The sequence below is a fragment of the Plectropomus leopardus genome, chromosome 22 (genome assembly GCF_008729295.1).
Source record: "Plectropomus leopardus isolate mb chromosome 22, YSFRI_Pleo_2.0, whole genome shotgun sequence".
In the NCBI taxonomy this organism is placed as follows: Eukaryota; Metazoa; Chordata; class Actinopteri; order Perciformes; family Serranidae; genus Plectropomus; species Plectropomus leopardus.
In genome coordinates, this window is record NC_056484.1 from 296,816 (window position 1) to 321,096 (window position 24,281).

The following is a 24,281-nucleotide window of genomic DNA, read 5'->3' on the forward strand; positions in this document are numbered from 1 at the left end:
ATGAAATAAATTTTCTAAATAACCACAATTCATCCCAAACTTCAGCTAACTACTTTCAGCCTGTAAAAACTCAAACTCGCAAACATCACAAATAAGTTCCATTTGTGAACCGTACACCTGTAATTTCTGTTGGTATATGAGGAAATTTATAGAGTTTCTAAGTTAGAAAAAATCTGAATGTAACAGTCAGGTTGTGGTTAAATGTTCCTGCTCTCCAGAGGACGAAGCTTTAGATTTCAGAGACTCTGTGATCTTCTGATCTGATCTTTCCTCTGACGTTACGACGGCTCTGAGTGACGCTTCACTGTTGTAGTTTGACTGAAATCTCAGAACAAATCAGCAGTCGATGTGCGGCGGCTCTTTGTGGCAAGTTAGCGAATCAGCTTTTATTATGCCTGCACAATCTTGCCAGACTGAAGGTTAACATATCAAACAGTTTTCATTCATCCATTTTTGATACATACAAAAATCACTATAAAATGTCACTCTGTAATATCGTGCTTGTTTCCAACATTCACAAATAAACTGATTGTTTCACCGCACATCGTCGTCTTCTTCCTGTGGTAAAAAAAAACAACTCTTTCTGCGACGAAGAATTCATCACCTGCTCCTCAACGATAAGACCATTTTCTGTCAAAGAAAATCAAAGGAGGGAAAAAAGAGAATAAATAAAAGGAAAAGCTTGAGAAAAAGTCGCAGCGCAGCTCGTCCCGATCCTTCAGCTTCCACAGGTTTGACCAGACGTCGTACAAAAAACAGCTACTTTAAATTCTGCTTCAACAAGTGAGAAAGACTTTTGCGTCCGCCGCCTCCGGTGACATCCAGAAACGTTCTGCAGAAACATCGATGCTTCAAATCATCCGCTCAGGGTTTTTTTCCCAAAAAGTTGAATCTGAATCATTTAAACGTTTCTGAGGCAGGTCCCCATTTCAGCTCGAGTTAACCCTCTGCGTTTGATTTCTTTAAAAAAATGTGGAGAGGGCAACGAGCAACTTAACAAAAAGTGGACCAAAAATGAGAAAAAAAAATAGTAAAAAAATTACGACAAAATTACCTTGAAGAAAAACAAAACAACAAAACCCAACAAGCAAATGACCTGAAAAGAAAAAAAAATCTGATACAGAATTATAAATATATAATGAAACATAATTATAAATATACTTTCCTTGTCATTTTCCCCAGTTTTTTAATAATAATAATCACTCGTTTTTAAAACTAATTTTCAGGTCATTTTCTTGTCACATATTACTAATTTATTCTGATGTGTGTGAATTTGCTCATTGCCCCCCCCCCACACACCCATTTTTTAAAAAAGAAATCTTTTTGCTCAAGTGTGAAAGGGTTAAATAGCTTGAAAAGGGCGTCTGAATGAAGGAAAGTGATGTGGATCCAGGTTTCAAAGAGTTAAACATCAACTCGACGCCTTTTTTAGTGTTTGAGCTGGAAAAGGAGATAAAGTGAGATGTCAGACGCTGAAACGTCAGGAAGGCGTGAAATATTAAATATAATCGTCCACGTTTACTTTCTGTGTGATGGAGCTTCAAGAAGAGCAGCCGAATTGGAAAATATTTTAAATTTGGACGGCTATCGTTGACTTTTTCGCCGCGTCACCTAATTTTACCGTCTTGCTCTCGTCCACTTCAGTGATGTCCGTTTGTCCGTCTGCCTGTGAACGCAAGATGCTGATTTGGACGAACAAAAGTTGGGAAGCTCCATATCGAGAGATATAACGAGATCCTGCTCAGATACTTTTCTTTGTGCACAAACTTGTTCACAGTTGGTAGAATCTCGCGCAGAAAATCTTCGTAAAAATCTTCTTTGTTCCTTCGAAGGTCGGGACTCGCATTGCAACGTGTCAGAAACTGAGCTGTTACAAACGCCGCCGTGTCGGCGCTCGGACACGCTTCGGGATCAGGCTGCATCCTGTTCATGTTCAACATGTGAGCTCCGAATATTAGATTATACTTTGATCTGCACAACAAACGGAGACAAAATACCAGAGAGACAGTCGCTGTGTCCTCGGTACAAAGTGTCTCTGAGAGACACGAGACAGAAATGAATAAAAACTGTCTCCTGAAACAGGAAGTGAACAGTCTTTGTGTCTTCAGTGCATCGGGGAGAGGAGGACTAGGAGGACGAGGACGGCAAGGACAGCGAGGAGGACGAGGAGGACTAGGAGGTCTAGGAGGGCGAGGAGGATTAGGAGGACTGGGAGGACTAGGAGGACTAGGAGGATTAGGAGGACGGGGAGTTCGGGACATCGACGTAAAGAGCTGAGTTTTAAGGGACGGTGACGTGGAAGGGACTGCCGGGGACGTTCTCGTCGCCCCACTTGACGATGAGGATGTAGCTGCCCTGTTCTTTGACGGTGTACGTCACGTTGTACATCCTGTTGCCCATGTGTTTGACGTACACCTCCTCGCACGGCGTCTTCGGCCCGTGAACGCCCACCATCAACATGTTGGTGCCTGCAGAGTCCACAACGGACAAAGTATTACACGTTTTTCTCCACACGGTGTCACGCACTGAAATTTGACCATTTTAAGACCTTTCTGAGATTATTTGGACAAATTGCCTAATTGTCACTGAGACACTGCAGGACGACGCTGAAGTTCTCTTCTGATTCAGCAAAGAAGAGACGTGACTCCTAACTCTCACCCACTGATTCTTGGCTTTCTGCACTTCCTGTGGTGACAACATGTTGAAGAGTTTAAGTAAAACCTCGACACTGTCTGAAATACACTTTGAAATTTGTGAAATCTTTCTTCTGTTTGTGAAAATGCAAAAAACGACATTTGCTTTGTTGTGTGGATCACACTGAGCCAGGTCCCCTTGAAAAACCACTGTACTTATTTTTGTATCTTTACAAAATAAATAAATAAATAAAGCGTTTTTGAGACGCTCTAAGGTCGTGCGGACGCGCTCGGGGAATAAATCACGAGTCGTGCCTCACCTGCTTTGCTGCAGTCGACGGTGAACGTGTTCTTCTGACCTACGAAGGCCTTGGACAGGCCGGCGCCTCTGGAAATGACTTTGCTGGCGTCTGAAGAGAATTTGGGTAAAGAGGCGAAGGCTCCGCCCATCGACGATGACTTGGAGACAGTTTCCACGAGAACAGACGACGTCTCGTGCAGACTGCTGCCGCCGGACAGACGCGGTCCTGCAGAAAGAGAAACATGAACCGAATACACAACAGGTCCAAAAGTCCCCTGAACAAAATCTAAACCAAACTTTTGATTTTGCTTCTTTTTTTCACGAAAGAATAATCGTCAGTTTGTTCTCGTTTGGGCTCGGCCCCTCGGCGCTAATGAAGGGAAACTCCAGCAGGTTTGTGGTCGTCTGACCCACCTGAGACTTTGGCCTTGAACGGGCTGCCGACGATGTGCTGCGGTCCTCCGTACTTGATGGAGATCAGGTAGTTTCCGGGAGCCATGGGTGTGTAGGAGACCTTGTATCCCTCCGGACACTCCTGACAGTCCATCTTCACCTTCGACGGCCCGTCGATGGTCACAGACAGCGCTCCTGATCCGGCGTTACACGTGTTCACGATAAACTCTGACGCCACACCTGAAGGAGGATGCAGACGTGAAGAATGCCCATTTAAATCTATCTCATGTTTTCATTAAAGGATTTAAAATCCAGGCGCTTTCAAGGTGTGGATTCTTGTACCTGTGGTTCCTCCCTCCAGTCCCGGTCCGAAGGCAGACACCATGCCCGGGTCTCCCACCTGTCCTGGCTCTCCCACTCGGATCTTGAAGGGGCTGCCGGGAACATGGCTGCCGTTGAAACGAACGTCGATAGAGTGAACTCCATTTTCTCTGGGGATGAACCTGATGGCGTGCTGGTCTGCGGAAACACAAAGACCACAACAGGCTCTCACGGTGGGTCCCGTCTATGAAGCCCCGTGCAGTGACGTGCTAAAATAACGGTTTCAGTACAAGTTAACCTGCAGAACTCAGGATCGTGTTTTACCCCGAATGAGTTTAGGAAAGGTTTTGGGACTTATAGATGTGAAGATGTCAGTTATTACATCAGTAACGAAGACTTAGATCATCAGGAGTGAAACGCTGGACATCATCTGCATAGAAACGAACTTTATAGTGTTCTGACGGAAAATTACACGTAGAGGTGACAAAAATATCAAGAGATTACATTAAAAACATGTAGAGGAAAACATATAAACATATAAACACGTAGAGGTAACACAAACATGTAGAGTTACCTCTACATGTTTGTGTTACCTCTACGTGTTTATATGTTTATATGTTACCTCTACGTGTTTATATGTTTATATGTTACCTCTACGTGTTTTTATGTTACGTCTAAAAAGAAAGAAGGAAGAACACCTACCAAATTGACTAATGTTGGAAGACCTGAATATTCGGGTCCAGCCCCAGAGTCCCAGTGCTTTCACGTAAAAACCTTTCTGTAGACAGTGTTGCTGCTCGATGATAGCGTGCATCTTACCGCTGTCCAGCTCCGTGATGTAACACTCCTCGATGGCTCCTGATGGCGTGTGGATCTTTGCATCGATCAGCCCTCGGGCGCCGTTCAGCTGCACAGCAAACGAGGCCTCCTGCCCGACTTTCAGACCCATCTCCTAAAAACCAACAGATGAAGACAAAGAACATTTTTGTATGTTTTAAGCTTCACCGTATGCTTTAAATATCACTAATCAAGATGTAAAGACGTGGGTGAAGGGCTTCTTTTGCTTCTTCCATCCACGCAAACAATCGTTTTTATCATAAAGTTAACAAACTGTGTTTAAACGTTAACACGTCTAATTCCATCATGTTACAGTTAAGTTTTTGGAAACATCTTATCTAACTTCTCTTTGAGAAAATTTCTCATGGGTACCTTAATTTAAACTTTTAATTAGGTTACTTAAGGTGAAATGTGATTTTTGACAAATTTTTGTCATTTGTATGCTTTCACCATCGATCAAGTGTTTTTTTGCCTTTGTTCTACAGATGTTCTTCACAGTTGTTTTAATTTGTTTTTTAAATAATTGATACACTTTTTAGCTGGTGTTGGTTATATTTTTGTGAAGTGCCTTCAAATGACCATTTTTTTAAATCTTAGCGGCAGAATTGTTTTCAAATCCATCGATGTTTTGTGTTCTGTTACCTGTGCAACTTCACTGAAATACTGTTACAAAAGTAAAATCTCTTGTGCTTGACAATAATTGGCACTGCTGTTTGGATGGACTGATGGTCCAGAGGAGGCAGAGCAGAGATTTAACCTGTGACTTGATCTCTTATTGAATGTTTAACGTCTTAAACTTATCTTTGATTTTCTGTCATCATGCGGCTGAATGAAAAAATAGGCTTCACCAGACTGATATTTTTTACTTGTGTTGTCATCTGGAAGCAGGAACACGAATGCTCATCATGACAAAGACTGTTTGTGAAGAGCATCTGAAAATACACCAGTCCAAATATACCGAGCTGGAGCGGCGAGGCAGCAGAGAGACATTTACATACATATGAGGACAGAAATACTCTCAGTTCAGATCAGCCGGTCAGACGCTAAGAATAAATCAAATGTCACCTTTAATACAGCAGATGACACTCCGGGGGTTTAACGTCAGTGACCTCAGCTGGCTCTGAGCAGACTGTTTTATTAAAATTAATGAAGTCATTCTCACCTGCAGGCTGGTGATGGTGAGGCGGCGAGCGTCATCTGACAGAGTGGCAATGGGCACGATGAACGGAGAGTCTGGGATGTGTTCATCGTTGAATTTAATGGAAACCTCATAGTCACCTGGACAGAAGGAATAGTCAACCGAGAATATTTAGTTTAACCCCTTAGGGACAGTTTGGTACATTTTAGGCGCTTTTCATTCTTCATTTCTGAGGTAATCTTGGCTGTGTTCATGCATAAGGCATCAAGTTTGTGAATTTCCAGCTCAGCTCTTACAGTAAGTCTAAAATAGTTTGTGGAAACTAAATTATTACATTCATACTGTTAGTGGGCCCAGAGTTAAGCCCTGTGGTACTCCACATGTAAGATAAACTCTGAGTGGGACATTTTTCTCTTCTACAGGACAAACTTTAGAGTATTCTTGCATAAAACCTGTGCAGAGGACACTGGAATCAAGGTTTTTGTCCACTTGATGTGTGGATCAGTGATTAAATCTGCTGGAGTCTCACCAGGCTCCTGGACCACGTAGGAGACTCCACAGGATCCGTCCTTCCTGTCTTCAAAGGTGATCTCGGCCTTGCTCGGTCCCTCCACAGCGATGGACAGACCTCCAGCTCCGGCCTCTCTGGTCCAGATACTGAACTCAGCTGGAAAACAACAAATTTATCACCATCAGTTCTACCAACAAGTGGCGGATGAGTATTAATGCACACTAAAGTCTCCCATCACTTTTGACAAATACAATCGTAAACTTCACATAAATAATACAATGTGTAAAAAAAACCCTAATATGGTATTTATATACCATATTAGGGTTTTATGTAGGTATTTGAGGTCATTGTTGAGCACATCACAAAACCAGGTTGTTTTCTTTAAAAACAAAAAAACTGACACAAAGAAAAATTAGATTTGATTTTGACTTGATTTGATCTGATTTGATTTGACTCCATTTGTTTGACATGATTTGATTTCGACCAAAAGAAAAATCTTTCCCAGCCCACCTGGGATCCCTGCGACTCCTCGATCCAGCCCGGTCCCTCCTGCTCGGACCTTGTGGGCCCCTCCCTCTCCCAGGGGCCCCACGGTGAACTGGAAGGGGCTCCCGGGGACATGCTGGCCCCGGTATTTGACGTTGACAATGTGAGCGCCCATCTCCTGAGGGATGAAGCGGACGCTGTAGGTGCTGTCCTCCCCTTTAATGATCTCTGCGTCCTCCGTCTTTCCTCCAGGACTCGTGACCTGGGCCGTCATCTCCTGGTTACCTGCCTCACCTGAGGTGGGGGGTGGGGGGTGGGGGTGGTGGGGGTGCACACACGGATCAGATGGTTTGTGGCCAAAAGAGAATCTGAGAGTTTTCAGAAACATGCATCAAGATGGATGGTTCAAAATTTAAATAATGCACACTTTTCATCATCGAGCCGAGCAGTTAGTTATTCAACTCTCATGCAAATTAAAAACAAAGTCAACAGGAGATAAAACTGTTAACATGTAAATGCTGTCAGTTTATGTATATAACTCTTTTGTCACTGTGTTAAATGAAGCAGGAGAAGATTTACAAAGTACAAACAAACTCATAATCAAAGACATGCAGTTGGCTGAGACTTAAAACATGGACAAACATAAAATTTGGGACATTTAACAAACTGATAAGAGACACACGCAGCTTTTGCTTAAATGCTCCAGTGTGTAGGATTAACAGAGATATATTGTCAGAAATTGAATTTAATGTAATCAGTCTTTTCTTTAGTGTATAATCACCTAACAATAAGAATGGTACATAAAATAGTAAGTATTTGGAAACATCAAAATGCCCCGATTTTTCCTTTTCTTCACATTAAGGTTTTTGTTAAAATATAAAATCCAAAGATCTTTTGATGCCACAGAAATTTGCTGAACATCACAACCATCAAAGTGCAGTCAAACACAGTTATGTCAACATGCATCAGCACAAAGTTAGATGTGACAGTGATGCTGGACCACAGACAGAGTATAAAGACAGACATGTCGGCTCCCCCACAGTGTAACGTCTGTTAATCTCCATCGCCCCCTGGTGTCTGTCTGCAGTACAGGTCATAAAGCCCGCCCCTCCATGTTAGTGAATGTACATATGTGTTTATTCATGAAATTTCTTTCCGTGAGGGTGCCCTGTACGAACCGTCTGTGGATCAGACATTTCCAGACTTCTCTACCACAACGACGCTCTGATTAGTATGATAGTCTGATTATGTATCAGACACACGAAAACACACCGAAAACCTGTTTTACATGTCAGTAAAGTTAGAAACTGCACACACACACACACACACACACACACACACACACACACCGTCCTGCAGCGGCGGTGGTCGGCTGCCGCTGAATCCGCTCAGACTCTCTCGTCCCAGGAAGTCTCCGAAGACGTCTCTGAAGGGGTCTCCCACCTGAGTGCTCTCCTCCACCCGGACCTCCCTCTTGGTTTCTCCGGCGCGCGTCTTGCTGATCTCGGTGCGCTCGGTGCGCGTGTAGGTGTGACTGCTGCGCGTGAACGTGCGCGTCAGGCGCTCCTGAGCCGACACCATATGGAACCAGTTCCCTGAGAGCGGCGAGGGAGGAGGAAGGAAGACGGAGGAGGAAATGAGGGAGACGGAGGTGAGGGGAGGGAGCAAGGAGAGGACAGGAGGAGACAGGCGGGGGAGGAAATGATGTCACAGCTCACCTGGGATCTTGAGGTTGAGGTCGCAGGTGCTGCCCACGGTGGCGATGGAGGGAGCCTGGCGCTTCCTGGTGATGCTCTCCTTCATGCGGCCCTCGCCAAACACCTTCACGGTGAATGGACTTCCTGTTGGGACCAAAATATTCTGCCGCTGAGGAAACATCTACAGTTGATTTTTAAGGCCTGCTTTATCTTGTGTCAAATGTTTTTCTCTGTTTTCACCCATTTAACTGAATCTCTTTCACTTTAAAGAGTTTTGATCTGCTTGAAAACAATAAAAAATCTGTAAAATGTTATTTTAAACTGTGGGCATTTTGGCTACTTTCTTTAATAAATCAAATTCAACAGAAATAAAAACATTTCTTAAGCGTAAGCTTTTTTATTTTTACTGGTGGAAAGGAACTAAGTACGTTCACTGAAGTAAACGCACATTTTTCTTGAGTATTTTGAGTTTCTGCTACTGTATACTTCTACTTTTTAGAATTACATTACTTGAATAAGAAATTGACAGAAAATAAAAATCATGAGAAATACAAAAAAAATAGATAAATAATAAACTAATTAATTTTTTCCATTCTACCAAAAACAACCAACATTTAGTCTCAAAGGTGATACAAATCCATTTTTTGTTATTTTTTTACCTGGAACGTGTTGGTCGGCAAATTTGATGTTGATGATGTAGTTTCCAGGTTCAGTTGGACAGTAGGTGACTTTACATGTCCCGTCCTCCACGTCCTCACAGTTAATGTCCACTTTACTGGGACCCTCGATGGACAGACCCAGACCGCCGTAACCTGCGAGCGGAGAGGAAGAGAGACGGGGACGATGGTGGTGGGGTTAAAAAATAAATCTACGGGACCAGAGAAAAAAATCAAAAACAAATGTTTGTGTTGGAAAAAGAGATTTTTTTGTTGCAAACACTCAAATGAACTTGCTGAATATTTGTCTGTTTTCTTCAAAGGTGGGGAAAGTCAAAAGTCTGATATTTTTAACTAAATGGTTTTTTTAACCAGAGATTTTTTTTCCAGTGAATTATCTTGTCTGAGTTGTGGTTGTCTCAGATGATTCTAATTATGATGATTCTAATTATACACATTTACATATTACATACATACATACATATTTTATACATATTTCCCTCCAAAAATCATTTTATCTGAAACACAACTATAAGGTTTAAGTAACAACAAGTAAAACACAACTAACTTGCACAAATACTTTAGAACATTTGGTTGTGTTTTTTTATGTAGGTAAAATAACTGTAGCTAAATAGTTAGAATTTTATATTTTGGATTTTTTTCATAAATGGCAGTCGTAAAATCTACAAATTTATTTATAAATTCTTGTAAATTCAAGACTGTTTTGCTTTCTGTTGTTTTCGAGGTTAAAGTCAAGGTGATGTTTTTTAGGTTTTAAAGCTGAAATTGACCAAGAAAAGTCCTCAGAAATATAAATATGAACATCTACATCTTCATGACAATCACAACACTGACGATCATAGAAAACGATCAAAAGTTCAAGAACAAATACAAATGGACTGTTTGGTTTAAAGAGTGATTTTTCTTCAGTACTGACGATAACAAAGTGTAAATGAACAATAAAGTTTTGAATGGTACCTGCGTTCCTGGTGTCCACGATGAACTCGGCGACCTCGAAGGTGTGTCCCTCCACGAGCCCCTGACCATAAACCTTCACCTTACTGGCGTCTCCGATCTCCGACTGACCCACCATGATCTTAAAGGGACTGTTGGTCACGTGCTTGCCGCTCTTCTTCACGCTCACCACGTGTTCGCCGACTTCTTTCGGTGTGAAGGAAATCCCTGCAGACAAGAGAAAGGAAAACTTCAGCGTGAACCGCAAATCGGTTTCCTCTTTCTCTCCATCAGATTGACGCCTGGAGGCTTTTTCGCCAAAAAGATTTCCTTCAATGAAGCAGAACGTCATAGTTTGACAAGTCACAAGTCAGTCTGAAATTAAAATTCAAGTCATAAACTTACACTTCAAGTCCTAAAAAGAAGTCCTGCTTATCGCCTTGTTTGACTGCAAGCTACTGATCAGAAATAGACAGCTAATTTCAGTCACTGCGGATTGTTAATTAATGTAAAAAGAAAACATTTAGGACACTAAATGATGCATGTATCTCTGTTTGTTACCACATTTCATCTAATCTTAGTTTCATCTACAGCCGGAGAGAAAACATCAACTTCAATCAAATTATAGCTCTTGATGAAACCTTGAATGTTGAATATAGTCTTAAATTATTTATATCTGATGATCCATATTCTGACCGATGTGTCTGTTGGGCAGCCTCTTCAGCAGACACGGCTCCTCGTTTCCAGATGGCGCTCTGATGCTCGCCGTCAGGCTGCTCAGGTCCGTCTCCATGATCTTTAAGGAAACGTCTGTGGACGTGCCGACATTCAGCTGAGACATCCTCATCGAGTCGTCACCTAAAAATCCATCACGTCACAATAAAACAGGTGAGAACCAACATCGACAGAGATGCTACACGCCATCGTGCTGGACAATAAAACTCAAAAAAAAAAAAAAAAGATGAAATTACCAAACAAAGCAGTTAAAAGGTTGGTTACAGAGACAAGTGAAAGATGCCAAAAATCTCTTTCAACAGAAAAACAATAACCAGAGAAATATTTCAAACTTACATCAAATAAGTTTCTTGGTACAGAAATATTATTTTAACAGTTTACTTTAGGCAGAAACCTTTGAAAATACAGATGACAGCTACACTACACTGTGAACAAAATTGGCCAATTAACTGTCTGACCCAGTTTTCCAAGATGAGTCAAAAGGACGGACTGCTAGGATTTTTTCAGCTGTTACAGGAAGATAAGACGGAGTGTCATCTGCATACAGTGACCGAAGAGAAGCATTTATTTAGAAAATTAACGATGTCCCAAACTTGAACCCTGGAGAACTCCAGAATCTGATGTGCACAGGTCTGAAGAAAGGATGCTGAAGCCCAAAACTTTATCAACACCAGTCTTGTTGGTTTGTGCTACAACTGATATTTATAACTTTCTGCATGTGGTTCAAATTTTAAGTGTTTCAAGCCCCGACCCTGAACACTCTTAAGTCAAAGTTAAAAACCAGATTACCAGATTAAAATAGATTAACCCCTTATAAAGTGTAAAAAAGTAACGCTGTGAAAAATTAAGGAAAAAAATCAGACACCAGTGAACTGGTTTGATGAAGATCTTCAGAAGCTTGTTATTGAGCTGAATAAAAAAAGGCAGAGTGATGCATCCCCAAACTACAGGCACAAAACTTTACAGGGATGATGGACAGCACTGAAATAAAAGCATCATAAGTTTTTCTGGCTCCAGAAACACATTAAACTTCTGATCTAAAATGACCTCAAACACACACACACACACACACACACACACACACACACACAGAAGGTTTGGGTACCGGTGATTCTGGCGGTGAAGGGGCTGCCGGGGATGTGTTTGTCATCAAACTTGACGATGATGTTGTAGTCTCCAGGTGCGGTGGGCAGGTAGGACACTGTGCAAGTCCCGTCTTTGTTGTCTTTACAGCTGATCTCTGCTTTCGATGGACCCTCGACGGCCAGAGACAGACCACCTGCACACAGACGGACAGGTAAAGGACGGTCCCCAAGGAAGTGATTGATTGATACATTTCATCTCTGACATTTAAAACAAAGAAAGATGAAAAGGGATAGGATATATTATAGGATAGGCTTTAATAAGCAGTCTGCTTCTGCCTATGCCTTTTCAGTCAATATTCAACACATGATTCTTGAGTTAATGATTTTGTGATTTTGTGTGAAATGTCAATACTGTGTACAATATTTGGTGTTGTCATGACTGAATAAACTAAACTAAACTAAACTAAACTAAACTAACTAAAACCAAATAAAACAATAAATGAAATGATAAACTTTTACAACAAAGTTGATCTATAGATTCTCATAAAAAAGAATAATAACAATGTGTTAAAAATCCCTGGACAGCACCTGTACTGTAACATCCCAAGTAATAAATTCATAAGAAAATAAAAACTTAACACTCTGCTCATCACACTTTCTCTTTTTAACAAGACTCTTCTTATACACAATTTGCTTCCAGTCAATTACGTTATGCAAAATCATAAGTGACTTGAATTAATTGTACTGTAAATGGTTTAATGGGATGTGAAATATTTAAAATATGGCTTATATGGTTTAACGATAAAATTGATGGTAAAATTACTCTTCACTTATGGTAACTCATGACACTGATACCTTCTCCGGCGTCTTTCGTGACGATAGTGAAGGCGGCCGGTCTGTTCACCGTGCCGTGACTCAGACCAGGACCGTAGGCCGTCACGTGACCGCTGTTGATGGCATCAACGTAGAACTGGAGTGGACTTCCTGTAGAGCACAAAAGAAATACTATGAACAGGAGAGTCTGATACAGTGCAGCCAGCGTTTCGGACAGATTCATCCCGAAGTCAAACTGTTTGCTGATGATACGCTAATATTTGTCTCCAAAGACTTGAAAAGACCGACGTTGTTACGGTCAAACCTGAAAATAATTTGAAGTAAACACGTGTTGTGGTGTCACCTGGGATGTGTGCTCCATCGTATTTGATGTCCATCTCGTGCAGGCCTCGTTCTGTTGGCGAGTATTTCACAGTGACCGTGCCGTCCTTGTTGTCGGTGATGTGAGGAGCTGCCGTTCGACCGGACGGCATTCGAACTTCACCTGATAAAACACAAACTTATCATGGCTCACTGTGGATTTGCTGGTAAACTCTGACGTTCAAAGATCAGACCTTGTGACGTCAGGGCGTATCTTGGCTGCTCTTTTAGTTGTCTTGTTTTTATTGTTTACTATTAATACACTTTTTAGTCCTTCCTTGTGGTAACTTTATTTTGTCTTGAGAGACGATCACAAAATTACTGATGTTCAGATTTGAGTGAATGCATCTTCTAATACGTATAAAGAAGTACTAGAATCTATTAAAAACACATCGATGCACCATGATGTTGCACTGGCTGACAATCAAAATTCAAGATTTAATTTCTTGTGATTTTCTTGTGTAACTGCATACCTACAAAATTAAATGCTGTTCCATCCAGCCTACAAATACACATCTAAAATTTCACTCAAAAACAGTACAACAAAAAATATCTGAAAACAGAAGAAAAAATAAAAACATTTAGCAGCACAGTGCATGTAAGAGCATTTAGAGAAACTCAGTAGAGCACCAAATGTGGATTAATCCACCACTGAAAATCGTCCCCAACTGATTGACTGTTTCCTCCTGTTAGTTTAATTTGTCTGTTTGAGGATCTTTCGATGTGTGTTTAAAGATTTTCGTCTTCAGTAGGAACTGACAGAATTGAGGACTGGACTAAGATATTAGTTTGAATGTAAACATGAGATGAAAATATAGGAAAACACCAGAATGATGATTCAAAATCCACTTACAGCCAAACGTGCACGTTTACACTTATATCAGTGTGAATGTGTAACCGTGGTATCCACTACTTCATTATTATGAATAAAGACGATGACAGGATTTCTGCTTTCATGCTTTCACAAATCAGATATTCTTCATTCTTCATGAAAATCAGTGTTTTCAGTCTCAGAAACACATTAAAATCTGTTTCCTCTCTCAGATCGACATGTAACCAGAGTCTTACCTGTGATCTCTCCTTTCTGCACGGTGAAGGGAATGACCAGGCTGAAGGGGCGGAGCACCGGCTCCATCCCGTCCACGGGGCTGATGGGATCATCGGTGGCCTAAACCAGAGCCAGACGGGAGGGGTTAGTGTCACCGTACTGGGAACTCTGGGATATCGCCCAGAGAGAGGAGGGAGGAGGAGGAAGAGGCACAGCAGGACTGAGGGAGAGGCTGACAGAGAGCATCACAGGCTGACTGGTCTGAAACCAGTTACACAAAACAGCCTTTTGAACTGGTTTAACTGATTAAAACAATTAGGTCTAAACTGGTTCGTAAATAAAGAAAATAAAAATGCTAAACAATAACACTAAATTAAAAAAGGAAATAATAAAGATAATAAATAATAAAGATAAAGCAAAATGAGAAGAGAGAAACTGGATGGTATAATTGAAATAAAACAATAAAGAAAGAACATAAAAAATAATAAAATAAAAAAAGATTGGTTAAAAATAAAATGAAAAAGAAGTGAATTAATGAAATAAAAGGAATAAATAATGTATAAATAATAGAAATTATTCATTTTAACTGAAAAAAGAAAGAATAATTAATGGTGAAATCAAAAAATAAGTGAAAGAAATAAAATAATATTTTTTTTCTAACATTAAAATTCAAAACTAAAACAATAACTAAATTTATAAAATAAGAAAAACAAATAATATGATTTAATTATAAAATCCCCTCCTCCCCCAGCAGCAGTCAGCAGCAGCAGTCAGATGATTGTGCAGAGTGAACATGCAGCGGCGGCATGCTGAGCCAAATAATAAATCTATACGTGAATCTGGGCTGTTATTGAGTGAAGAGGACAGTGTGTGTGTGTGAGGCAGCCCTCCCTGCACACAAACAGCAGGGATATTCAGTGTGAGTGCAGTACTGTGGTGTACCCATCGAGGGGAGAAGCCCACATAGGGGGGCGTGAAGGGCGGCTGTAACTGAAGCTTGTCACATGGCTCCTCTATTATTGGGACCGTGTCACTCGCCTGACAGGGAACAAGGCACAACCTTTAGGGAACACACACACACACACACGCGCGCGCACACACACACACTCCGTGCACAAACACATTAGAATATTAGGATGATGATGACGCGGTGGTTCCCGACACTTTTTTAATCAGACTTTTTAAAACAAAGCAATATTTTCTAGTTTTTTTTTGGAGTGTGGACTTTTCTCCGGTTTTAAGGATTTTTTTAAAGGGGTCGGATCGTCGTGGTCAAAAGCTCGGAAACTCCTCAAACCACACCTGCGTCTCTCAGGTGTTCAGTGATGTCACTCACCACCACGTGGAAGGGGCTGTTGGGAATGTTCTCGCCTCCGAACCGGATGGTGATGACGTACTTCCCGGGCTCCGGAGCCGTGTAGTAGATGTCAAACGTGCCGTCGGCGTTCTCCACCACGTCCACATCAAGCTCCGCCCCGTCAGGCGTCGACACCTTACACGTCACTTTACCTTTCCCGGCGGCCTTTGCGTCCACGGTGATGACCGTCTCCTCGCCGATCTGGATGGTCGGGCCAATACCTGATCCTGACAAGACGCACAAGCAGTCAGGAAGCTGGTAACGGTAACTTATCTCAGCTATGAATTTGGAAATTAAGACTAAGTTGAGCTGCTGAAAAAAGACGAGTTCACTGATAACTGAACAAAAGATATCAAATGAAACTGAGAAAAAAAAAAAAAACTAAAACAAATACAATAAAATACAACATAAATTAAAAAAGCCAAAGTGACAACAAAAAAACAAAGCAAAACAAAAAATAAACAGGCATTAAAATATAACGAAAAACAAACAAAAAAATGAAATCAAACAACAAGGAATGAAAAATATATAAATCAAAAGCAAAACAAAACAAAGAAAAGCAAAATTAAAAAAGCATTTTAAGACAAAGTTAATCACAAACAAAACGAGATAATTTGGAGAATTAATCTAACAAAAAAAAAATGAAATAAAGCAAAACAAACAAATAAAAAAAAAAGAAAAAAATACAAAAGAAAAGCAGAATAAAACAAAATGAAAAAACAAACAAATTTAAAATAAATGACCTAAATAATAATAAGTAATTGTACATGAAATGCATTTCACTGCAGTAACAAAGAACACACTTCATGTAACCGGAGCAGTGTGGCGGAAAGATGACTCACCCAGTCCGTGTCCTCCGATCGACACTGTTAAAAAACAAACACACACACTCAGTGACGCTGTCATGGTTTCAGGTGCTGAAATCTGATTGGCTGTTAGAGAGCGTGGTGGGCGGAGTCTGACCTGTGACCAGACACTTGCTGGCGTCCCCGGTGGGCAGGGCGTGGATGCGGTATGGGGAGTAGGGGATCTCGTCTCCTCCGTACTTGATGGTGATGGTGTAGCGTCCCGCCATGTCCGGCACGTAGGACACCGTGTACGTCCCATCTCTGTTGTCCCGGATGTTCGCCTTCTTCGGTTTTCCCTCTGGATCCTGGACGCACACGGACAGGAAGTCAGGAAAATATATTTAAAGTACAGTAAAAAAAAAAAATAAATAATAATAATAAAATTATACTGTGCGGTGAAGAAGTGCCCATCAGTGGTCTCCCACACCACCATCTGACTTTGGTAATAATAACTAAAAAAAAATATATATATATATATATATATATATATATATATATATATATATATATATATATATATATATATGTATATAATAACTTTATCTTTCTATCAAAAACATATCTCTGGCTGCTGATGTTTGAGACCAGTGGACTCACACATGTAAAATAAATTATCACACAGATCTATATCTAATCACTGCAGCAGAGGAGGACGATGAAGGTTTATGAAGCACTCAGTTAGTGTGTGTGCGTGTGTGTGTGTGTGTGTGTGTGTGTGTGTGTGTGTGTGTGTGTGTGTGTGTTAGCTGATGGAGGTCAGTCACATGGCGACCACAGAGGGGGAGGACGCAGGGAGACAGACTGATTTAATGCCATTTAGCTCCTGATATTAAGTTTGCTTATAGCGTCTGCCAGGTTTCCAAAATGTAAATTTATGCCCATAAAGAACAGTTAAAATAAGTATTAAATGTTTCAAAGTCAAAAGTTATTTACTTTTTATAAAACATCAAAAGAGCACAGCAACTCCCGGATACGTTAAATATTACTGAAAAGATACTATTAAATAGCAATAAATAAATAAAAAATATAATATAATAATAAAAGGCACATCAGATAAAAAATAGAAATAAAAAGGCACATCAGATAAGTCATGATTCATAGTTCTGTTGAGGCGATCCTGCTGCACGACCGTATAAAATATTAAAAAATAAGATTTTAAAACACTTCACATTTCAACTTTTTCATCTTCATTTTTATCATCACTTTTCGTCTTTTCACCACCTACATGTGAAATCGGACAGAAACAACTTGAACTTCCACAATTCGATGACAAATGATACATCAGCTGAGGAAGATCATGTGATCTGACAGAAAGCTCCAGAACGGCCACTAAATGGAGCTCGTGGTGAGATTTAAACGTTAACCCTCTGACAGTCACACTAAGAAATATGACAAATTATACACGTAAGACCGTAGAATATATTAACAAAATGCATCAATTTATTAAGAAATGTTTTTTCTTGGTATAATGGATTTTAAAAAGTGAAAAAGTCAATGCAATAAAATAGAAATCTGAAAATAAAAATAAACATATAAAAGTAAATAAACAAAAATAAAGAATAAAGATGAAATAAAGATGCAAATACAAATGAATCCAGTAAAATAAAATCTATAAATTTTATAATAAAAAACAAATTGTCAATCTCATACAACGAAGATGAAAGTAACTAATAATGAAACCAGCAACAAAATCAGTTTAACCAAAATACTAAAATGCGTCATAGAAAAACAAGATGAAATTGGGTTTTGCAAAGTTTTTAAGAAAGCTAAAAATGTTGGTTACAACATCTGTTAAAGGGTTAACGGCTGATGTTGACGTGTTGACGGACATGTATGAAGACGTGATCCGAGATAAAGATACTAAACGGACTTTCTACGATCTTGTTGGGTTTTTAATCTGTTTCGTATCTCTGCACAGAAAATATCCAGACGATAAAGCAGAATAGATTTTTATGTCTATGTTTAAAGTGAGCGAGGGGACGAGGGGACGAGGGGACGAGGGGTCGGGGTGGGAGGGGACACACGATGGAGGGAGGAGGTGACGGGAGTCTTACGCAGCCTCTCCTATGAATACTGAAGGGGATGGTTTTCTTTACTATATGTGTCTCCCACACCCGCCGGCCCCAGTCCTCCACAAACACTGAGGCCTCGCGCCTGCAGCCGTCAGGACCCTGCAGCGGCGCCGGGGGGACAGGAAGTCACATGATCAGGGGTTAACAGACAGATCAGACAGGAGCAGGTGATGAGACGGAGGAACATTAAACTCTAACATACGTGTGTGTGATCACACGCTCGGTCCTGACCCCGATCACAGAAAACCTTCTGACAAACCCTCAACTTTGACCCCTAAATTTCAGTCGCTCCGTCTCTCGTCAAGAGTTTTCAGACAGAAAAGGACTGAAGACAGAGTGCTGAGCCGGTCTGAGTTGGACCCTGTCAGGTCGAGTTCACCTGCGGACTCTGAGACTCACCAGGATCTGGACGGTTAGCAGTCCCTCTCCGGCGTCTCTGGCGTCGATGGTGAACTCCACCGGCAGACTGGCGGGAACTCCGGACGCATTCAGACCGGGACCGCTGGCTCGCACTTTACTGGCGTCGTGAGCCGGCAGCGTCTTGATCTTAAAAGGACTGAGAGGGGACAGATCGGCGGGTTAGACCTGAACCAGGAGCATCAGGACTCAGAGGGGAGAAATTAACTAAAAGGTACCAGACTGTCTTCACTACCCTGCTGGCCAGGCGCATCATCCTTTTCCATTTTTTCTGTATTTATTTACTCATGTATTTTTTTATTTCATGTATTTTCTGATCTATTTATCTTTTTCCTTCTTTTTCTGTCATCTGTTCTTGTTTGTATGCATGTGGCCACAACCCACAAGGGAAGTGGGGAGGACGGATGTCGGGAGGTTTTTTTCTCATCCTTTTGTCATCTCTGCAAAAAATGATTTTCAAAAATTGGGGAAAAAAGGTACAAGATAATTACCTGAAAATAAGCAAAAGAGAAAAATGAATGAAAACAAACAAGAAAAAAAAGAGGGGAAAAAAACAACAACTCAACATTTTTATTCCTGGAACATTATTTGAAATATCTGGTTATAATAATTATAAAAACTTTTTTCCCGATAATTTTTATAATTATCCCCTCCCCTTTTTTTAAAAACAAATTTTCAGGTCATTTTTTCCTCTGTTTTACTAATTTTGCCTTTTTTTCCTGTGTTTTCAAAAGAAATCAAACTAATTTGTTTCAAAGGGTTAATGAACCTGCTGACCTGCGAGGGACCTCCTGGTCGGCGTACTTCACGCACACCGTGTACGGGCCGTCGTTGGCGGGAGTGTAGTTCACCGTGTGAGTGCCGTCGGCGTTGTCGGTGATGCTGATTGGCTCGGCGACACCTGAAGGACAAAGTGTGAGATTTGACTTCAGCGCTGATGGAAAATGTCGCCACCTCGATCTCCTAAAACACTAGAACGAAGTTTACGGAGAGTTCTGATGAATATCAGGTCATGATAAAGACTCGAGTCCAGAGCTTAAGAGTCCTGAAGACTTCCTAAACCAAAGGACCAGATAAAACTGAGTCTTGGGTCCATTTTCCCTAAAACATCTTAATTTCTAATCGCTCAGACTGCATCTGCTGTCGGGTCGAGTTATTTTTCCAGAATTCATACGAACAGTTCTGTGGTTTTGATGTAAGACAGAACAACTGTTGTTAGAGAGAGTTTGAGCTTTTGACTTTAAGGCCCCATCCAGTATTTTTACCCCGTTTCAAGCGGCTCTTTGCCTCCGAACAGAGTTCAAAGGGTAAAAGTTGAGCTCTCTTCCAGAGGAAATGGGACAAGCCTTCACAGCACTGATGCGTCACCAGTCGTCTTAGATTCAGACGTCAGACGTAGTTTTAGATGACGTCTGTAACAGATGTCAGACGCAGCATCATCATTAAAAACGATGGAGACAGAAAAACATGGAGGCTTCGGTACAGTTTGGTACAGTCCGGTACAGTCCGGTACAGTTGGGTACAGTTTGATGCAGTTTGGTACAGTCCGGTACAGTCCGGTACAGTTCGGTACAGTCCCGTACAGTCCGGCACAGTCCGGTACAGTTTGGTACAGTTCGGTACAGTCCGGTACAGTTCGGTACAGTTTGATACAGTCCGGTACAGTTCGAGCTCTGACCTGCCGGCCTGAAACCACATCAGAGGACCACAACATCAAACTACATTTGGATGCTTTCTTCAGTCCTGAACGAGTCTCTTGGATGAGAGGTGAACGTGTCAAAGTCCAGGTGTCTATGTCAAAGCACTACAAGAACCGATGAGGGTCGTCTCACCTGTGGGTCCGTACAGCTGGACCTCCAGGGGGGCCACTCCTGCCTTGCTGCTGTCTACAGTGAAGGTCTGAGGGACGTGGGCTCGGACTCCGCTGCCCAGACCGGGACCTGAACACTTCACCTTACTGGGGTCCACCAGCTCTCGCACCGGGACCCGAAACAGACTCCCTGAAACACACACACACAGAGGAGGCAGCTATGTACAGGATCTGTAAAACCTGGACCTCTTAGAGTCCACAAAGTCCACAGAGTCCGGTTCAGACCCCTCACCTGGAATAGGAAGGCCTCCGAAGGTGATGTTGACATCGTACTCTCCGGGTGTGAAGGGGATGTACTCCACGCTGCAGCTGCCGTCTTTGTTGTCCTTACACGACATCTTGGCCTCAGATGGACCCTCGATGGCGAGGCCGAGACCCCCGGTGCCGGCACCTCTGAGGACCAGACCAGACGTTAGAGACAATAGAGAGACACATCGGTCAGATGAGTCTGACTGGTTCAGAGTCGGTCACCTGGTTTCCACGGTGAAGCGGTTCGGTTTGTTCACCAGTCCCTCCTCCAGACCGGGACCGTAGGCTCGCACTCTGCTGGGGTCGCAGCCCTCCGTCACCGACACCCTGAACGGACTCTTTGGCACCGAGACGTCATCAAACAAAACTTCTATGAGATGCAGACCTGCAGATGGAGAGACCGGGTTAACAGTTCGCAGGTCAGACTGGAGGATCTTTGCATAACTGGAGGTGAGCGTCACACGGGACGCGCGGTCACACGGGACTCGCGGTCACACGGGACGCGTGACTTTTTGCACAAACTGAATAAACAGACGGGAGAAGAAGTCGAGGTACGGCAGCTGGGATGTGCCACTCTGAGGGCTGACTGGTCAAATTTAGATTTGGTGGAGGGCTGACAGGAAGTGATGTTTGGAAATAAAACCTTTTAATGAGCTGATGCATCTGAAGACGCCACCGCTGTGACACAGCTCCTTTGGAAGGCTGGTGTAGCTTTTACTTACTTTTACATGTAGTTACTTTTAATTACTGCATTACTAAGCTTCCAGCGCCACTCATCTTTGCCAGCATTTCATTTAAAACTCTGGGTTTAACGATCCATCGATCTGCATCAATATATCGATTCGATGAGCAACGACTGCATAACATCGATGCAAAGTGTAAACATGGATCCATATCATCCTCTTTCAGATGCGCCTCTATTTTGAAATTCTGTGTCACACAGCGTCAGAAAGATGACGGCGAGTGGCGGAAAGGACGGCGATGATGAGATCGTTCTTTACTTGGGAATGAATCATCAGTGTGTGAATGTTTTGTTTTTGGGGTTAACAGACAGGTCACATGTCACATGCAAACAAAAGCTGCACTGACTCTGCCGGGCATCTCACTCTGCTAACTTCTAACAGCAACATGAGCTGCTCAGTTTCAACGATTAGACTGAAAAAACGAACACGCAGGCTGAAATTCATCCGTGTCATTCTGTCGGGAGATTCAGCGACTTGAACCAGAAAACATCAATAAAACGTGAGAACTGCTTCTCATCTGGAGAAATGAAGTTAAACTAAAATTAAAATAAGTGCATTTATTTGTGATTGGGAGCAAAAGGAGACCGACGGAGGAATCTCGTACTGACCGAAGCCTCCGCAGGGAAGAGTATTTCTGTCCCACAATGCACTGGGCTCCAACATATCACACATTACTATCAGTGGAAAACCATCTGCTGCTGCAGACAGGCTGCAGCTATTAATACCAGACACTCAGCCTCATCCGCCGCCCACACACACACACACACACACACACAGTTTATACCTCCACACGTCTCTCACTGTTACAATAGTTACTTCTTACAGCTGTAATATTAGCATGTTAGCATAATTTTAAATAAACAGGATTAATACGCATTTTCACCCACACATTTCAAGGAATTTGCCAGGTTTTTTACGACCATACAAACTCTGAAAAAGGCCTCTTTGACTCCATGAAATCTCTCTGATTCAAACCAGGTTTTAAAACAATATTCTGACATGTTTTTGTTTTGATTTTAAAGGTGCGTTTCCTCGTCTGTTTACATTTGGATCCTGTAAAAACGTCTTTCGAAGTTACGTGTCAGCCGACCACGTTAGGAGGTGTAAACACGATGAAATCACAGCGAAAGCTGAACTGTTGAGATCTTTCCTGCGGCGGAGGGACGATCTGACGCTTTATGAAAACCACAAGGTTGTGTGGAAAAAAAACCATAAAACAGCAGCAGACCTTCGTTTCTGTTCCTGTGCGTCCGCGCCGTCGTTCTCTTACAGCTTGTTTACTGAAAACCTTTGAGCTCAAACACACCAACGGACTCTCAGCGGAGAGACTTCAGCAGGTTGAATAAAACGTCGAGCGTCTCACCGTCCTCGTACGGCGTGTACTCCACCCTGTAGGTCCCGTCTCCTTTGTCGGTGATGTAGGCGTCCGTGTTGGCGCCGGACGGGTTGGAGATGCAGGCTTTGATTCTGCTGCCGCCGCTCTTGTGGTGCGCCCGTGCATCCACGATGAAATGAGTGGTCACCTCCCTCAAAACGCCTGCAGAGAAGAAACAAAAAAACACACCGCAACAAAATATCGATGCTTTCATTTATTGTTTTCTGCTGTTTTCTGTGATTTTACTTGTAGCAGAGTCATAATATTATTTTTAATAGAAGAAGAAAAATCTAATATGTTCTTTAACCAGACAAGAGCGAAAGATAAAGACTGGATTCTGGATTAATCTTTGATAAACATTTTAATAAACCTCCTTGTAAACTGGTCCTCACCTCTGGGTTCCACTCCCGGTCCGTGCACCTTCACGCCGCTGGTGTCGACGGCCGGGTCCACCTGCAGCCTGGCGGGGAATTTGGGCACGGTGTGTCCTCCATACTTGATAGTGATGGTGTACATGCCGTGGAATTTGGGGATGTAGGTGATGGAGTAGGTCCCGTCGCTGTTGTTCTGGACGTGGACTTCGGCTTTGGCGCCGGAGTCGGAGATGATCTCGATGGTGAGCTCGGCGTCTCCGGCCTTGGAGCAGTCCACGGTAAAGGAGCCGTCCTCGTTGACCTTCCCTCGCTCCAGGCCGGGCCCGCTGGCCGTCACCTTGCTGGGGTCGAACACGGACTGGACCACGGCCTTGAAGGGGGAGCCCGGTATGTGCTGCTCCGCGAACAGGATGTTGATGGCGTACTCGCCGGGCTCGGTGGGCAGGTAGGACACGGAGCAGGAGCCGTCCCCGTTATCCTGGCATTCGATTTTAGCCTCGCAGGGTCCCTCCACCGTCAGACCCAGACCGCCCGTACCGGCGCCCTTTGTGTCGATGGCGAAGGGGGCCGGCTTACCCACCACACCCCCCTGAAGACCTGGACCGTAGGCTCGGACCTGGACGTGTTAGAAAGACCAGCAGAGGTTTACCGCAGTCTGTGTCAGACGGAGGTCTGCTTCACTTTTCATTTTACTCGACTGATTTGAATGTTAGAAACGTTTCTGTGACGTCGTTTGTGTCTCAGGTTGTTGAGAAGATCGTCGTCCATCGAGTCAGTTTCTATTCTCAAAGTTTTATTGCCTGCATGTTCAATAAAGTCACAATCATGAAAAGTTTCAGAAGATAATGATGCAAGATTGAGATGTTTGATGCTTCTGGGTCTGGGCTCCTTTCAGGTATCTGGGCTTTTACTTTTACTTTTGGAATTCATCAGTCATCTCCACATTAACCCTATGAAACCTGAGCAAACCGACTTAAATTCTTTTAA

At 42.4% G+C, this 24,281-nt stretch overlaps 1 protein-coding gene across 1 annotated transcript in view; it reads right to left on the bottom strand.

The window, feature by feature from the left end:
• Positions 1 to 1,193: 1,193 nt before the first annotated feature.
• The window catches only part of LOC121961110 (filamin-C-like), a 52,700-nt gene continuing 29,612 nt past the window's right edge, over positions 1,194 to 24,281 (bottom strand). The window contains 28 exon segments of the mRNA XM_042510975.1: positions 1,194 to 2,468; positions 2,954 to 3,160; positions 3,349 to 3,567; positions 3,670 to 3,846; positions 4,468 to 4,600; positions 5,648 to 5,763; positions 6,153 to 6,290; positions 6,645 to 6,914; positions 7,970 to 8,215; positions 8,339 to 8,461; positions 8,977 to 9,129; positions 9,952 to 10,155; positions 10,624 to 10,785; positions 11,768 to 11,941; positions 12,603 to 12,731; positions 12,925 to 13,065; positions 14,010 to 14,109; positions 14,932 to 15,027; positions 15,326 to 15,573; positions 16,189 to 16,212; positions 16,310 to 16,499; positions 18,666 to 18,822; positions 19,461 to 19,584; positions 20,516 to 20,683; positions 20,786 to 20,946; positions 21,025 to 21,187; positions 22,909 to 23,082; positions 23,313 to 23,910. Coding sequence (XP_042366909.1) covers positions 2,281 to 2,468; positions 2,954 to 3,160; positions 3,349 to 3,567; positions 3,670 to 3,846; positions 4,468 to 4,600; positions 5,648 to 5,763; positions 6,153 to 6,290; positions 6,645 to 6,914; positions 7,970 to 8,215; positions 8,339 to 8,461; positions 8,977 to 9,129; positions 9,952 to 10,155; positions 10,624 to 10,785; positions 11,768 to 11,941; positions 12,603 to 12,731; positions 12,925 to 13,065; positions 14,010 to 14,109; positions 14,932 to 15,027; positions 15,326 to 15,573; positions 16,189 to 16,212; positions 16,310 to 16,499; positions 18,666 to 18,822; positions 19,461 to 19,584; positions 20,516 to 20,683; positions 20,786 to 20,946; positions 21,025 to 21,187; positions 22,909 to 23,082; positions 23,313 to 23,910 — 4,983 coding nt within the window. The 3' untranslated portion in view covers positions 1,194 to 2,280.